This window comes from Vipera berus (assembly GCF_964194415.1).
Source record: "Vipera berus genome assembly, chromosome: 2".
In the NCBI taxonomy this organism is placed as follows: Eukaryota; Metazoa; Chordata; class Lepidosauria; order Squamata; family Viperidae; genus Vipera; species Vipera berus.
Window position 1 is genome coordinate 115,627,132 of NC_138203.1, and position 18,325 is coordinate 115,645,456.

Here is an 18,325-nt window from a genome sequence, read left to right on the forward strand (position 1 = left end):
ACAGCGTTGCTGTTCTGTGGAAAATAGGAGAAAGAAGGTATGATAGATATGTTCACCACCTTGAGTTATTTGTAAAAATGATGAAGATGGGATACAAATAAATAAAAAAAAGCCTTTGAGGTCACCAGGCTGAGCTCTCTAGAGAATGTAGCCATCTCAGTACTTTGAAGAAAGGACACTTCATTACATCAATGTAATTTCCAAAGTGCCACTTGAAAACTGGCGGCTCAGTCTTACTTTATAACACATTTTGGGGGAAATTTGAAATGCATTGGGCACATGTTAGAGCAAGATCATGCTAGAGCAAGTAAAAAGGGCAAAGAATGGTATTACAATACCCTATTTTACCTGTAACTGGACGGAGTCTTCTCAGGACAGAAGATGGCCGCCTCATATCTGCTAGGAACTTGTACAAATCCTCATCACTGAGACGATCGCCTTCCTGAAAATGAAGAGAGACAGAAGAAGGCAAAGACGGTGGCATTCACTAGTATAGCCTTTTACGAGTGTTCTCTATTACCTCTCATCCAAAAATGTTTATGCAGAGCTTCAGTATTCAAAAATCAAATCAGGACACAGCCTGCCAAGACTCTCAGCCTTCAAATCTGCTTTGTACTGAAAACCAGATGAAGCAATTTTCTCCAATTTAGATTTGATTCTTTCTTTAAAAAATTATTCACAACATTGAAATAGAAGGTTATATAATTCTGATAGCTTAATATATGTGTTGTTTAAATATTTCTTAAAAATATACATTTAGGATTTTATTAATAAGGAGGTTACAGGTAATTGCCGAGTTACGAGCATTCACTTAACGCTCGTTCAGTTACCTGATCAGCACCCCCTAGTGTTTACGAGCAAGTCCCAAAATTATGACTATTGCAGCACCACAGCAGTCGTTTGCCCTTACAAGTGACTTCAGTGGCACTGCAACATTCACCCTATTGCCCCCCACTCCTCACAACTGTTTCCCCTCTCTTCCTGCCACGCCGGACTCACCTACCTTGCAAAAATCCTCTCTGTCACAGTTTCTTTCACTTTGAGGGAGAGGAGAGTTGGCTTGGAAATGCTTTTCGCGCTGAGAATGGAAGTTTCTGGAGTGAGTGATCTCGCGTGTTAGACGTTGCGCCAAATCACAGACCCCAGAAACTTTCATTTTCTATGCGAAAAGTGCCTTTCTCCTGCTTCCAACTTCTTTCTGCCTGAGGGCAGGCCTGAAGCCTTCAAGTGAGGGAGAAGGCCAGGCCCTAGCACCCATGTCCAGAGCTCCCCGTGCTAGGGGAGAAAGTGACCCCTATTGTCCTCAGAGCCTCAGAGGCCTCCTTCAAGCAACCCGGAACGGAGACCGGGGGAGGCTTCTGCATGCCTCCGGAAGTTGGATCTAAGCCTTGGAGGGGCCCTCCAAGCCATTTGCACCCGGAATAGAGATGGGGGGGCCTTCTGCATGCCTCCGGAAGTTGGATCTAAGCCTTGGAGGGGCCCTCCAAGCCATTTGCACCTGGAATGGAGATGGGGTGAGGGCTTCTGCATGCCTCCGGAGGTTGAATACAGGCCTCAGAAGCTTCGTTCTCCAGCAGCAGCTTGGAGCAGTCCTCCGAGGCCTGGATCCAACCTCCTGAGGCATGCAGAAGGCCACCCCCCTGGATCTCCGTTCCAGGTGCAAATGGCTTGGAGGACCACTATGAGGCCTGAATTCAACCTCTGGAAGCTCTGTTCCAGGTAGCAGCAACTTGGAGTAGTCCTCTGAGGGCTGGATCCAACCTCCAGAGGCATACAGAAGACCCCTCCCCTGATCTCTGTTCCAGGGACGGCAGCTGTGTGGCTCCAGAGTTGGGGGGAAGCAGGAGACAGGCACCACAAACAGTTTGAGAATTCAGGCACCCATTCTTTGCAAAAGAGGATCAGTGCCTCAACTTGCACAATATTACGGCATTCAGGACCTTCCATTGACTCTTCTGTCCCTCAAAAGCAGGAACCGCAGCAGAGAGATCTTTTCAAGGTAAGTGAGTCTGGTGCGGCAAGAAGAGAGGGAGAACCATGAGGTATCTTAGTGGGTCGGGGAGGCCTTGGGGGCTTGTTCCATCACTAGCCCCCCCCATGGCCTTCCCCACCCTGAAATACCTCATGTGCACTTAAGAAGCCACATGCATTTTAACAAGCAAGGGAGTGATCTCATTTGAGGTACGAGATTCACTCAAGGACTACCTGTAATTTGTTTAGTTGTTTTTTAAGGGTTTGTTTTTCAATTCTACAAAGGTCTTTTTGATTTTAACTTTCTCCCTAGTTCATTTGGTATGATTTTCTTTCTATTTTCCCCTGTGCAGTTTTATTATACAGTATACAGGTAGCCCTCAACATACAACAGTTCATTTAGTGACTGTCCAAAGTTACAATGGCACTGAAAAAAGCGACTTATGACCATTTTTTACAGTTACAACCTCTGCAGCATTCCTATAATCATGTGATCAAAATTCTGATGCTTGGCAATTGGTTCTTTATGACCATTGCTTTATGACCATTACTTTCTCTCAAGGTCATGTGATCACTTTTTGCAACCTTCTAACAAGCAAACGCAATGAGGAAGCCAGATTGACTTAATCAACAGGTTACTAACTTATCAGCTGCAGCCATTCACTTAACAACTGTGGAAAAGAAAGGTTGTAAACTGGGGCAAAACTCACTTAATAAATTTTCACTTAACAACACAAATGTTGGGCTCAATTGTGGTCGTAAGTCAAGGACTACTGTAGGGCAGGGGTCCCCAACCTGTGGGCCATGGCCCTGTAGTGAGCCATGGCTTCCTGGCCACCAGGCCGCGGGACAGACTGGCCAGTGTGCACGCACAACCTCACTTGTGCTAAAGCCGCAGCTGTGGAACGCAAAAACAGGTTGCCGCCACACCTCAGCTATGAAAACAGTACGCTGATGCCACACCCCAGCTGTGAAAACAGGATGCCACCATGCCTTGGGACACAAAAATGGGACACTGCCACGCCTCAGCTGCGAAAATGGGATGACGTGCCTCAGCCACAAAAAAGGGCTGCTACTGCACCTCAGGGTGCAAAAATGGGCTGCCACCATCATGCTGCAAGCCACAAAAATGGATGACGCACCGTGGGGAGCAGAAATGGAACTCCACTGAGCCGTGGGGCACAAAAACAGGGCATCACCGCACTGCAAGGCACAAAAATGGCCACCGTGGGGTGCAGAAACAAGACACTGCATCATGCAAGAACAGGGTGGGGCTATTGAGTATCACGCGGGCACTAGCCGTGCCCTGTTTGTAGTGCGGTGAAAGGGATCTCGGAGTCCTAGTAGACAATCACTTAAATATGAGTCAGCAGTGTGCTGCAGCTGCCAAAAAAGCCAACACAGTGCTAGGCTGCATTAACAGAAGGATAGAATCAAGATCACATGAAGTATTAATAAGGTAAAGGTAAAGGTTCCCCCGCACATGCGTGCTAGTCGTTTCCGACTCTAGGGGCCGGTGCTCATCTCCGTTTCATAGCCGAAGAGCCAGTGCTTGTCCAAGGACATCTCCGTGGTCATGTGGCCGGCATGACTAGATGCCAAAAGCGCACGGAACGCTGTTACCTTCCCACCATAGTGGTCCCTATTTTTCTACTTGCATTTTTTTACGTTTTTCGAACTGCTAGGTGGGCAGAAGCTGGGACGAGTAACAGGCGCTCACTCTGTTACGCGGCACTCGGGATTCGACCCGCTTTACAATGTCTTAAGTATTTAAGTATTTAAGTATTAATACCACTTTACAATGTCTTGGTAATGCCACATCTGGAATACTGCAACCAGTTTTGGTCACCACAATGTAAAAAAGATGTTGAGACTCTAGAACAGGGGTTTCAAACTCAATTTCATTGAGGGCCGCATCAGCATTGCGGTTGCCCTCAGGGGGCCGGGTGGGCGTGGCCTACTGGGTGGGCATGGCTAGAGTGCATATGGCCTACTGGGTGGGCGTGGCCAGCTCTACATCGTTAGCATCCTGTTTTCAGGATGGCTTCACGGGCCACATGAAACCACTTTGCATGCCAAGAAATATGAAGGCAAGGGCATCTTTCTCCCAGCTACTTTCCTTTCAGACCTTGGGGCTTACCCCATTCCATTAAGCAAGAATGTTGGGTCTATCACACTGACATGTTTCCATTTTGGCAGCTACAGAAAAGTGATTTACCCACTGTTTCATGGCAGACTAATTACTATATTTTGCCAGAAGAGATTCTGGAAGTTTATGCTTTACTCACTTCACAGATGCTTCAACCCCTCTGTTTCTATATCTGCATTCTCAGAGGTTCAGAAACATTAAACCTACATGATGCTCTGGGTGAGGCTAGTCCAAAAAACATTCAAGCTTCTAACCTGTTTGAAAAAATTGGTGATTGTGAGGGTGGCTGGACGGAAGTTGCTAAAGCTGCACATTTCCTCACCAACACTCAGGCGTCCAAAGGCTTTTCTCTTGCGCTCATTCCAGGTGCCTTTGCGCTCTGCAAAAGGAGAGAGTGTTCAGTAGGAAAGGCATGCATATGTCCTTAGAAGTCATAAGCAAGAAATAACCTAACAGTTAGGTGAATTACTGTTATGATCTTCAAATTCCTTATCTTCGGTTTGGCTAGGATTTCGGTTTGGCTAGTCTAAAGAAAAAAAGAAATAGGGGTGACATGATAGCAGTAGTCCAGTATTTGAGAGGCTACCACAAAGAAGAGGGGGTCAAAGGTCAAATTATTTTCCAAAGCACCAGAGGGCAGGATAAGAAACAATGGTTGGAAACTGATCAGAGACAGAAGCAACCTGGAATTGAGGAGAAACTTCCTAACAGTGAGGACAATTAACCAGTGAAACAGCTCTCCTTCAGAAATCGTGGGCACTCCATCACTGGAGGTTTTTAAGAAGACACTAGACAGTCATTTGTCTGAGATGGTATAGGTTCTAGAAGACCTCCAAGGTCCCTTCCAGCTCTATTCTATTCTTAAGTTTATCTCCAGCACAGAAAAAAAGAGTAAATGTTATTTCAATGGTAAACATAATGGATACAGACTACAGTTTGCATATAATCTGTCTGAGAAAGTAGAGCTTCAATTAGCCATTTTTGAAAATTATTCTCTTGCTTTTTAAAAACAAGCAAATCAAAAGGGCCCCCAAGAAACAGAACAGTAGCCATTAACACATCTGTCTGGAAGGGAATCTCAGTGTCCTAAAAATGGGCCCTGAACTATCACAGTCTATTACAGAGGCTATACTTTATGATATTCTGATGCCTCTTGGCAAGTGGGTATCTCCAGTGGAATATAAAAAGCTATATGAACACTATAGCAGGGACAAGACACAATGTAGTTTGCAAACGGCATGCAAGGTTTGCCAAAGAGGGGACCTTGAAATATGATTATGAAGATGGACTTAAATTTCTTATCTCTAATTGTGAATCTACTGAAATATTCCTGTCTTTAAATAAAAGTTGCAAATTTCCTTTGAATTGGTTTCCAACCTCATGATCATAAACAAAATGCACCACTCTGTATTTCAGTATTGGGATTCCTATGTTGAATGCCTGCATGCCAGACTGCTATTGTCTTTTGCTAGTAAACTATCAGAAAGTATGATTCAGCCAGGGGACAAGAGTGGCATTTTCTTCCTGATGCCCGTCACAAGGCATCTCAGTTTTCATTCCGGAAGAATAATATACCGTATATACTTGAGTATAAGCCGAATTTTTCAGCCCACTTTTTGGGCTGAAAAATTCCACTTCAGCTTATACTCCAGTCAACAAAAAAAACTTACCGAGGACTTGTGCGCGGCCGAGGCTTTGGTGCTTCCGGGATCGCGCGCACCTCTCCCAAGCCACCGCCGTCCGAGACCTGCCGAAGTTTGGGGAGGTGCGCGCGCACCTCCCCAAACCTCCCCAAACGTCGGCAGGTCTCCGTTCCTCCGCGCCCTGCCTGCCTGCTTCTTTCCACAGCGGAAAGAAGCAGGCAGGCAGGGCGCGGAGGAACGGAGACCTGCCGACGTTTGGGGAGGTTTGGGCGCCTCCCCAAACCTCCCCAGGTCTCCGTTCCTCCGCGCAGACCTGCCGACGTTTGGGGAGGTTTGGGTGCCTCCCCAAACCTCCCCAAACGTCGGCAGGTCTCCGTTCCTCCTGCCGACGTTTGGGGAGGTTTGGGCACCTCCCCAAACCTCCCCAGGTCTCCGTTCCTCTGCGCAGACCTGCCGACGTTTGGGGAGGTTTGGGCGCCTCCCCAAACCTCCCCAAACGTCGGCAGGTCTCCGTTCCTCCTGCCGACGTTTGGGGAGGTTTGGGCACCTCCCCAAACCTCCCCAGGTCTCCGTTCCTCTGCGCAGACCTGCCGACGTTTGGGGAGGTTTGGGCACCTCCCCAAACCTCCCCAAACTTCGGCAGGTCTCCGGACGGCGGCGGCTTGGGAGAGGTGTGCGCGATCCTGGAAGCACCGAAGCCTCGGCCGCGCGCAAGTCCTCGGTAAGCTCCGGGCGGTCACTTGCTTCGCGTCTCCTGAGGGAAGGGGGGGCGACTGGAGCAGGCGTGTTTCCTCGCCTGCTGGGCGCCGCGATTTGCCCGGGGAACGCGCGGGCCCCGAATGGCAGCGTGGAGCGAGGAAGCGGACAGCCAGGGCTTCCCCGAGAGCCGCGGCCACACAGGGTATTCCTGTGTATTCAGGCTTGCAAAATGGCGGATCGAGCCTCTGCTGGCGGCAGAGGCTTGCAGAGCGCGGATCCAGCCTCCGCCAGCGGCGGAGGCTTGCAGAGCGCAGATCCAGCCTCTGCCGGTGGCGGAGGCTTGCAGAACGGCGGATCGGCTTATACTCGAGTCAACAACTTTTCCCAGTTTTTGGGGGTGAAATTGGGGGTCTCGGCTTATACTCGAGTCGGCTTATACTCAAGTATATACGGTACTTTCTAATGTGTCAGCCTCATGTACCATAGGTGGCAAGACCAAAGAAACAAAGACAGCATGGATTTTACTAAGTTATCTTTAATGCTAGTATGGGATAAATAGAAAGTCTTGGAAAAATTTCACAGCCCCATTTAGAATCACATCGTTAAGTTGGGAAACCATATAAATCCAGGCGGATGTAATCTGGAAGAGGTGTCCCTCAAATAGCCTGGTCCCATGCCATATAGGGCTTTATAGGTTATTACTAGTACTTTGAAATGCACCAGGGAGCATACTGGTAATCAGTGCAGCTCAGGGAGCAGAGATGCAATGTGCACTACTGAGGAGCACAAACAATTGTCAGTACTACTGCATTTTGCATCAGCTGCAGCTTCTGAATGCTTTTCAAGGGCAGCTTTCCCAGTCTTCCCACATTATGCATTCTATCTTTCACTCAATCCACCTATGGCACAGTGCCCATTTTCACAGAGAGAGTTTGTTTGCTCCAGAAATATTTAGTTCCTATTCTATCTTGGGGCCAAAACAAATAGCACCAAGCTCAAGGAGACATTATTATGCAAATACAGGTATGCACTAAGCTGAGTCTTAAATGACTAACCATTTTCAGAGTCTGAAGCATCCCTCTCAAGCATCCCAGTAGTGCTAATTATATTCATGAGGTGAATGGCAGTCCAGGCAAATGGCATACGGTAGCGCCCCAACCGGGCGCAAAATTGCTCTCCTGCCACTCGCAGTTTCTCCAACTTCTCCTTGTTCTGAAAGCACAAGGGGAAAACACCATCACTGTGGTTCAATTTTAATTGTTTGATCCTTATCTCAGTTTTAACCAAATTTGTCCTCTGTAAATGTATTGGGCTTCAGCAGGCAATATGGTTGGAAATTATGTGAGCTGAAGGCACCATTAGGAATAGCTGCCTAAATAATCATTCTGAATGACAAACTATTGTTATACCAATGAAAATGACTGGAGTTAGGCGAATGATTCAAATGAAATTAAGCTAAATTAACAGGTCTGTCTTATATATAATAACCACCCCTATTTCAAAACATCCCCAAGCCCCCAAAAATAAAACCTGGCAGGGCAAGCTACTATATATAAACAGGAAGCAAATCTCACACTCACACTAATAATGTTCCAGGCCTGGCCTGATAGCTCTGATAGCTCTAATTGGGGTCCCAGTTTGTTTTGTTTTGATTATTGTTTTTCAATACTGTTTCATTTTGTTGCCTATCTTACTCTGTACACCGCCCCGAGTCCCTCGGGAGAAGGGCGGTTTATATATATAAATAAATAAATAAATAAATAAATAAATAAATAAATAAATAAATAAATAAATAAATAAATAAATGTTACCAAGTCTGTAATGAAATGTCTGCAACAAACCACCAAGCTCAGAGAGCATCAGGAATTTCACAGTTCAACCCTGAGCTACATATGTTCTCTTCTATTGAAATTACACACATAGCCGGCAGTTTCTTTGTGCTGGATTTCATCTACCTTCAAAGCATCTGTTTCCTTCATGACCATATAAGGTTCACAGCATTCACTGATGTCCCCTTGCTGTAGCACTTTCTCCAGCTATAATGGAAAAGAAAACATGTCACAGGATGTGACACAAAGCTAACAGATATCAAGTTCCTAAGAATAAAATCAAGTGTTATTCATTATAAGACAAGTGTTATTCATTATAAGACAAGAAAGCCAACTTGTAATGACTGAAAACCAGAACTGAGACAACTAATCCTACAGTCAGAAATGGCTGTAGGAATAAATCTGGAATGACAAGTGTGATTTTGTTCATTAACAAAGTTCAGTTTTTACTAGAAATTCAAAAGAATGAAATAAATAATATAGGCATTAACTCTGTTGTAAAATTCTGACTTTGTGTTGGAATCTAAAGTGGGTTTATGTATTCAGAAGACAGGATATTAAATGCAATAGCTCTGTAGGCTATACCTTTTCCAAGGAAACTCCATCCCTAATCTCTTAATGTGATCAAGCTTGAGGTAGATATGCAAAGACATAGTTTAAGAAAAGAATGTGATAAAAGTGAGAGTTATGACTTGACACTCAATTATGGGGTCCTTCACTGAATGAATGAATGAAAAACTGAGCTCATGAATCAAAGCTATTCACTGACTATTATTAATGATGCAGTCACCATCATTTCTGACCAGAAAGACTCCCTCTAGTCATCACCAATGTCCCAGCTATTGTTTGATGTTAGATAGATCGAAGCTAGGTAAAGAACCTATGAACTGTATGACTATTATAAAGAGGGAATTAGTACTTCAATAGTGCATTAACAGGATCATAGATATGACACAATTTCATGGAATAAATAATATTCCCATCAATATCACTAACTGAAACCTAGTAGTTAGTCCTCAACTTACAACAATTCTTTTAGAGATTATTTGAAATTAAACAGCACTGAAAACATTAACTTATATAACCAGTCCTCATGCTTACAACCGTTACAGCATCCCCATGATCATGTGATCAAAATTTGAGCACTTGGCAATCAGTGTATGTTTACAAAGACTACAGAATTCTGAGGTCACTGACTTCCAGTAGCGCTGCCGTGCCGAATGGCGGCGTTCTGAAGCCGCCCGATCCTGGGAAGCGTCAAAGCGCCCGGAGGCAGCGAAAATCAGCTGTCCCGCGGTGCTGGAGCTTCTCCCTCGGGAGAAGAGGGAGAGGCGAGCCGGACTGGGTAGAGGTAGAGCTCCCCTGCGATTCTCCCAAGTAGTTTGGGGGATAACAGGGTGAGCCCCCTCGGAGCCCAGGCTTTCTCTGCTCTCAGGACGTCTTCGCTCCAAAAGGAGTGGAACAAGACGCGACAACTGCACCCGCTGCTTAGAGGGGATTGTGAGTATTTCGTTCCTTTGAAAAGCAGGCAGAGCAAAGCAGGAAGATCTGAATTTTCAAACTGGATTTTAACTTTAACTCAGTTTCATTATCTTCTTCAAGTTTCAAGTTTGAAATGGAGTAAAACTGGTGCTGGAATGTTTCTCTCCTGTGTGAAGTGACTGTGTTTGAAAATTGTTATATTTTGCTACAAAGCAAGAGATACAATTAGCAACTGACTTTATCCAGTATCGGATTTTGCTTATTTGAAAGCCTGTTCCCTTTTCTTCTTATTGAAGGTTAAGAACTTTGGGAGAATTGTTATTTTTTCTTCCCTTTTTTCCCCCTGATTCTGCTGGGTGAAAGAGGAAATCGAAACCTAAGAGATGGCTGCGAGACGTGGGGGAGGGCCTCCACTTTCTAAGAATGTTATTTCCTCACCTATACCACAAGCTGTAGGGCAGACTTAGATGAAACCTACAGTACAACCACCCTCTCCGCCACCTCCTGCATTTACACTGACAGACATTCAGCAAGTTGTGATGCAGTCAACACAAGTTTTGCAGCAAGAAATAAAGAAAACAAGGGAAGAATTTGTTAATCAAAACAACTAGGTTTCTGGGTTCAAGGTGAATAGTAATGACTAAGATATTATCTAAGAACTTATCTATGAGTGAAAGGGATATGTTATCTAAATTAACAGGTTTTGAAATAGTGAAGAAGGTTAAATATTTAGGAGTATATATTGCAGCCTCAAATGTAAAATTGTATAAGAATAATTATGAAACACTATGTTTGAAGGTACAAAGGGACTTAAATAATTGGAAAAAATTACAATTATCATTACTGGGAAGAATTGCAGTTGTTAAAATGAATGTTCTACCAAAGTTTCTCTTTTTGTTTCAAATGATACCTATATTGAAAAAGGATGCCAACCTTGATCAATGGCAGAAGGGTATTAACAAATTTATTTGGGCGGGGAAAAAACCAAGAGTTAAATTTAAGATTTTACAAGATGCCAGGGAAAGAGGGGGACTCAAGGCGCCGAATTTGAAATTGTATTATGATGCGGTTGCCTTGACGTGGGTTAGTGATTGGCTTAATTTAACTAACAAGAGGATACTTCATCTTGAGGGATGGGATTTGGTATATGGATGGCATGCATACTTGCTTTACGATAAGAAGGTGGACAGGGCTTTTAAATCCCATATAAGAAGTGCTTTATTGCATGTCTGGAAAAAGTATTATTATAAGTTAAATTATAAAATACCGATTTGGGGAATTCCTGGACACGCGATAGAGGGCGTATCTATGGGAGTTAGTATGGATATGGTTTCTTATAAGGAACTACTTAGATTGCAAGGGAATGATTGGCAACTTAAATCATTAGAGGAGTTAAGACAAGAAAACATAAGTTACTCTTGGTTTCAATATACCCAATTGAAAGCTAGGTGGAAGTCAGATCAAAAGGTTGGCATCACAATTACAGATCAAAATTTAGTAAAACAAATTAGAGATTTAAATTGTGCACATATAAAGAGGATATATAATGCTTTAATTGAATTGGATTCGGAAACGGAACTGGTTAAAGACTGTATGATAAAGTGGGCACAAAATATTCAGGAACCAATTTCGTTGGACACCTGGGAGATAATTTGGGTCAGAAATGTTAAATTTACTCAGGCTCAAAACTTAAGACAAAAGTTTTATAAAATGTTTTATAGATGGCATCTGGATCCCAAGAGGTTGTCCAACATGTATCCTAATTTACAGTCTAAATGTTGGAGATGTGGTAGTTTAGAAGCTACCTATTTTCACATGTGGTGGACTTGTAGAAATATAAAAGCTTTTTGGATCAAAATTTGGTGGAACATTCAAAAGATTTTTAAGAGAAAGATAAAGTTTTCTCCGCAATTGTTTTTATTGGGTATTGTTGTAGATTGTGATGTTAAAGAAACTAACTTGATGTTGAACATGATAACAGCAGCACGGTTACTGGTGGGACAATATTGGAAGAAGGATAGTTTGCCCACTATAGAAGAATGGGTGTTTAAAGTTTCGAATCTTGCAGAAATGTCTAAGATTTCTGCTTATTTGAAAGATCATTCACAGGAAAGATATATTTCAGTTTGGAGGAGATGGATAAATTATATTCAGAACAAATATGGGACTAAAAGGTTCCATTTAGCTTATGAGTAGATTTTAGTGGGATATTGTTATTGGTACTTTGTTTGTAGTTATGTTAAAGGGGAGTTAAAGCACATTATGAATGACAACAAACAAACATGAAAATTTTTAGTCCCATATTTGTTCTGGATATACTCAATCCATTTTCTCCACTCCATAATGTAACGTTCTTGCGAGTGATCTTTCAAATAAGCCGAGATCTTTGCCATCTCTGCCAGGTCAGAAACCTTTAAAGTCCATTCTTCTATAGTCGGCAGTTCCTCCTTCTTCCAATATTTATTTTATTTTTATTTTAATTCCATTTATATCCCGCCCTTCTCCGAAGACTCAGGGTGGCCTATTAAGAGTCTTGCTGCCGTAATTAAATTCAACATAATTAAATTAAATTAAATTAAATTCAACATCAACTTAGTGTCCACAACCGTAGCATCTGTAATTATACCTAACAAAAAAAGTTGCGGGCAAAACTTTATCCTTTGCTTGAAAATCTTCTGCATGTTCCACCAAATTTTTATCCAAAAGGCCTTAACCTTTTTACAAGTCCACCATATGTGAAAATATGTTGCATCTTCATCGCCACACCTCCAGCACTTGGGCTGATAATTCGGATACATACTTGCAAGCTTTTTAGGATCTATATGCCATCTATAAAACATTTTATAAAAATTCTCTCTTAAGTTTTGAGCTTGTGTAAATTTTACGTTCCTCACCCAGATCTTTTCCCACGTATCCATTGTAATAACTTCTTGAATGTTTTGGGCCCATTTTATCATACAATCTTTAGCAAGTTCTGTTTCTGAGTCAATTTCTATCAGTGCAAGATATATCCGTTTGATATGTGCTGGACCCTGCTTTCTAATTTGCTTTATCAAATTTTCATCAGTCATTGTAAAACCAGTTTTCTGATCTTCTTTCCACCTGGCCTGTAGCTGAATATATTGGAACCAAGTTTGAACAATCTTCTCATCTCGCAAGAGACTGTACGGTTTCAGACACCAGACATTTCTTTCCAAACTTAAAATCTCCTTATACGTGGTCACATCATGTTTAAAACCAACATTTATATTTTCTATTGCGTGTTTTGGGATTGCCCACAATGGTATCTTACAACCTAACTTATGTCTGTACTTCTTCCAAACTCTCAACAATGCTTGTCTTAAAATATGCGCTTTAAACACATTATCTACCTTTTTATCATACAACAAATATGCATGCCAGCCAAACAACAAGTCATGGCCCTCAAGATTTAATAATCTCTCTTGTGTCAAATTAATCCAATCACTTATTCCTGCTAACGCAGCAGCTTCATAATATAATTTAAGATTGGGCATTTTGAGACCACCTCTTTCACGAGTATCCTGCATAATCTTAAGTTTAACTCGTGGCCTTTTCCCTGCCCAGACAAATTTATTGATACCTCGCTGCCATTCCTCCAGATTAGAATCTTGCTTAAGAACCGGTATCATTTAAAATAAGAATAAAAATTTAGGCAGGACATTCATTTTCACTGCTGCGATTCGCCCCAACAAAGACAATTGCAATTTTTCCCAGCTCTCCATTTCTTTTTGGATTTTCCCCCACAATCTTTCATAGTTATTTTTATATAACTTTGTATTAGAGGGTGACAAAAACACCCCCAAATATTTGACCCTCCTAACAATCTCAAATCCAGTTAGTCCTTCTAAAAGAGCCTTTTGCGATACTGTCATATTTTTGGCCAGAATTTTAGTTTTTTGTGCATTAACTTTAAATCCAGAAACCTTCCCATATTGCATTATTATCTCCATCAGGTCCACAACAGAGTTCTCTGGCTGGGTCACTGTAACAACCAGATCATCTGCGAACGCTCTCAATCTATAATCCTGATCTCTAATTTGTATACCCTTAATTCTTTCCGAACTCCGTATTTTTACCAATAATATCTCCAATGTTAACACAAATAACAAAGGCGATAACGGACACCCTTGCCTTGTGCCCTTCTCAATATTACAAACTTCAGTCAAACTATTGTTAACTATTATTCAGGCAGTTTGTTTTTGATATAATGCCCTAATTGGTTGCAAAAATTTATCCCCAAAATTCATTTTATCTAAAACTTTCATCAAAAATTGCCAATTCAATTGATCAAAAGCTTTTTCCGCATCTAAAAAAATTAGCGCCGCAGGGATCTGGTTATTCCTTTCCAGAAACTCTAACACATCAACTATATGCCTCACATTATTTTTCATTTGCCTACCACTGATAAACCCAGTTTGATCCCCATGACTCACCTGTTGCAGAACCCTCATCAGTCTATTAGCCAACACCTTAGCAAATATCTTATAATCTGTATTTAAAAGTGATATCGGTCTATAATTTTTTACTTGAGTAGCATCTTGATCTTCCTTCGGAATCAAAGAAATAAAAGCAGTTCTCCAAGACGGAGGCACCTTTCCCCCTCTCTGAATTATCTGAAACAGTTCCTTTAATGGCTTTATCAACTCCATTTGTAAATTTCTGTAATAAACCGCAGTCAAACCATCCGTACCTGGCGCTTTATCCAACTTCAATTCCTTAATTGCTGTAAGAATTTCTTCTTCTGTTATTAATTGGTTAATCTCCTCTTTTTGTGCCTGCATAAGAACCGGGATGCTAGCATTCTCCAAATATACATCAATATCCTTTTCATTAATCTTCTCCTTAGCATATAACTTAGAATAAAAGTCCAGAAAGGCTTCCTTAATGAGATCCTGTTGAAACACCACCTTTCCCTTATGTTCAATTTTATCTATATTAGAAGCCCTTTGCTTTTTCCTAAGTCTATAAGCTAGCCATCTACCTGGCTTATTAGCATTGCAAAAAGTATTATGCCTAGCAAACCGCAAATTGGTTGCCACTTGGTCAGCCATTAATTTGTCAAATTGTCCTCTTAATAGCTTAATAACCTCCTTAGCCTTCACATCCAATGGGTTCAAGATCAAGGCCTTTTCTTTTTCCCTAATTTCGTTCTCCAATTCTTTCCTTCTGGCTTCCAAGGTACGTCTGTGTTTGTTATTCATATATATCAACACCCCTCTCATATAGGCCTTGCTAGCATCCCAAACCATGTCCATAGAAGTATCCTTATTCATATTAATTTCAAAAAAATCCTTCATCCGCTGTTTACATTCTTCCACATTTCTCTGATTTCTAAACAAGTTCTCATTTACGTGCCACGAGCGCCTATCTCTATTGTCCTTATTGATCTCTAACCAAACTGGACTATGGTCAGAAATAGCTCTTGCACAGATCTTTACCTTCTTAATCCTAGAAAAAAAGTCATTAGTCAGCAAAATAAAATCAATCCTGGAAAAAGATTGATGTCTATCAGAAAAAAAAGTATAATCCTTTTCATGCAGGTGAGTGTCACGCCAAATATCTCGCAGTTCCAAATCGTCCTTCATTTCAAAAAAAGATTTAGGCAATCTGGCATGACTCGGAGAGCGCTTAAAAGAACCAGCCTTATCCATCTGTACATCCAAAACACCATTCCAATCCCCCATAAAAATAAACGATTTGTAATCCAATTGAGTAAGCTTTGTATGAAGTGAGCTAAAAAAATCAGCTTGCTGTTGATTAGGAGCATACAGTCCAACTAAAAGCGTTTTTTTGCCTTCTAGCAGCAAATCTATCATAACATATCTTCCATGCTTATCTGCTTCAATTAATTCCGCTGATAAAGCGCTTTTAACATAAACAACCACTCCATTTTTCTTATTCATCGCAGAGGCAACAAATTGCGTGCCCAATCTTGAGTTCGATAAATACTTTTGGTCCATAGCCCTAATATGCGTTTCTTGCAAACATATAACATCAATCTTGAATTGTTTTAAATATTGAAAAACTTTCTTTCTCTTCTGTGGTGAATTTAGTCCATTAACATTCCAGGTTAGAAATTTAGTCGCCATGCGTGGCATCCCGAAGCTGTTGGAGCACATCTTTAATAGCCCCTCTGTCTTCTTTGGGCCACGCTCCTCCCACTGCTTCACTGTAAGTACGCTTTGAGAATTCCATAAACTTCTGTTGGTCTTGCTCTTTTATTTGTTTTGCTCGTTTTAAAGCGGCACGTGTCACCCTCTGCTCTCCAACAACAGCCGACGAGGCTATAATTTGATCCCCTCCAGCACCATTCTCCTCTTTTTGTCCACCTTCAGCCTCTTGAGATTTCCCTTCTCCAAATCCCTTTGCAGCTTCCAGAAGTGATAGTGGGGTCGCTTTTAAAACATTATTGTAGAAGTCACGCGCCTGTGTCACAGTAACCAGACGGTATCGTTTACCTTCATGCATCACCACCAATCCGACAGGAATCTCCCATCTAAACTTTATTTCACGTTGCTTAAGTTCTTGCACGAGAAATGCAAAATCCTTCCTTCTCCTTAAAATCTTTGGAGGAATTTCTTTTAAAACCAAAACTTCTTGGTCAGCAATCACAACTTTAGTATCATAAGCGGCTTGAATAACTTCATCTTTGGTTTCTCTCTTTGTAAAATAAACCACCACATCTCTAGGTAGCTTTCTCTGTCTAGCAATCCATGAGTTTACACAAAAAACTTTATCCATGCATCCCTTTATTTCAGATGCTGGCTGACCCAATACTTCTTCCAAAGCCTCAGAAATCAGCTGCTTTAGGTCTTCTTTAGGATTCTCTTTTAAGCCCCTGATTCTAATAGCATGCTGCATCTGGTGATACTGGACAAGACACAATTCTCCGTCCATTCTATCCCTTAACTCTTCATTCTCCAGTACCTTTACTTCTAATATAGCATTCTTTTGACTCAGATCCTCCACTTTTTCGTCCAAACTTTGCACACATTCAGCCACGCTTTGCACTGTAGACAAAATGTCTACCCTCATCGCACTAAACTTCTCTTCTATCCTCTCCTCCAATTTCTCCAGTTTCTCCTCCACCTTTGCCAACTTGTCACCCAGCATTTCTGATATTACCTGGGATTGTTTTTCCAAAGCATCTTCTAAATCCTTCGATGTCAATGCAGCAGGAGGAAGCAAAGCTTGCAACGATGTCTGTTGCACCAGGGAAGTTCCCGCACTCCGAAGAGTTTTTGAGGGAGGTTTAGCCGCCATCTTTTCACTTTCACTTGTTGCGCACTTTCACTTTAAGTTTATAAAGTCCATTAAGCTAGAGAGTAAAAATAAAAGTCCTCTTCACCTTGACCTCCTGTACCGCTCTGCCTGCTCCTTTTTATTCCAAGGTCTTTCCTTCTGGCAGGGGTGGTTGCAAACGCCTGGCTCTGCTCCAAAAATCCCGGAGCAGAGACGCTGAACAGCTGGGAGCAACCCAGGCTACGGGGGAGTTCAATCCTTCAGCCGCCCAAGCTTTTAGCTCAGGCGGCCCCGGAGAACTCAACCCCTACCTGGGGCCTCACCCCCTCCTCTTCTCCCGAGGAGGGGGCTTCAAATCCACCTGAACAGCTGATCGGCGCTGTTTCGGGTGAAAACAACTCAGCTGAGCAGCGGGCAGCCCGAAACGGCTGTCTCCGGCGCCGCGCCGCCACCGGAAGAATCAAACTTTATTGAAATCCATCCATTGAACTCCAAAACACATGCTTTCTTCATAGATGTATGAACATTTATCCTATTTTTGTATTCATGTAAAATAATGGTATGTATACTCCTATTTGCTCCCCAGCATTCATTAGAATGGCTGTGAGTGTGACTATTAAAAGAACAAGAAACATCTTACCTTGATCACCAAGAATATTTCTGGAGAAGGATATGTAAGAGAGAACACAGCTGAACGAGCTAGTGTAGAGATGGCAGGATGAGCACTGTGAGTTCGGAGAAGGCTTTTCATATGCTCCGAATTGAGATCAAAATAAAAATTTTCAGAGATCTATAAAATAGAGAGGACAGCAGTAAAAAATGCTACCAAATATCCTCATGACCTTCACAGCAATAAAAATAATACAAAAGGCAACATCTCTGTATCCAGATAAGAGGAAATTTTTAACTGCAGCTCTGATGAAATTGGAATCTGGCTTATCTAGTAGATGCTTGGGTCTACTCTTCATATAACAACAAGGGAACAAAAGTAATTTCCTTTGTCTTCTGCCAGACCTGCATAATATCCAGCAGATGTTTTAGCATAGGAGGAAATAATGGCTTTGGCCTTGGAGCTACACTTGTTTCCTATGCCCTGCCTAGAGGAACAGGAATTAACTAGCGGCATTCAGCCAGATGAAATCTTTGGATTTGTTTTTCTTATTTTAGCCATTGCAGAGATTTAGGGTGCCCATTTTCTCATTCAATCTTTCTCAAGCCATGCAAAATGATGATTTGATGAGGAGGTTAAAGGATGACCAAGACTCAACAAGACTTAAGGCACACATTTT

General features: G+C 42.1%; 1 protein-coding gene across 1 annotated transcript in view; it reads right to left on the reverse strand.

Annotated features, from left to right (window-relative positions):
- The window catches only part of DOCK6 (dedicator of cytokinesis 6), a gene marked incomplete at its 5' end in the record, with an annotated part of 204,374 nt that overhangs the window by 139,673 nt on the left and 46,376 nt on the right, over positions 1–18,325 (reverse strand). Inside the window, 5 exons of the mRNA XM_081316526.1 lie at positions 349–442; positions 4,375–4,499; positions 7,518–7,674; positions 8,418–8,498; positions 17,677–17,826. Coding sequence (XP_081172652.1) covers positions 349–442; positions 4,375–4,499; positions 7,518–7,674; positions 8,418–8,498; positions 17,677–17,826 — 607 coding nt within the window. The remainder of the gene's footprint in view (positions 1–348; positions 443–4,374; positions 4,500–7,517; positions 7,675–8,417; positions 8,499–17,676; positions 17,827–18,325) is intronic.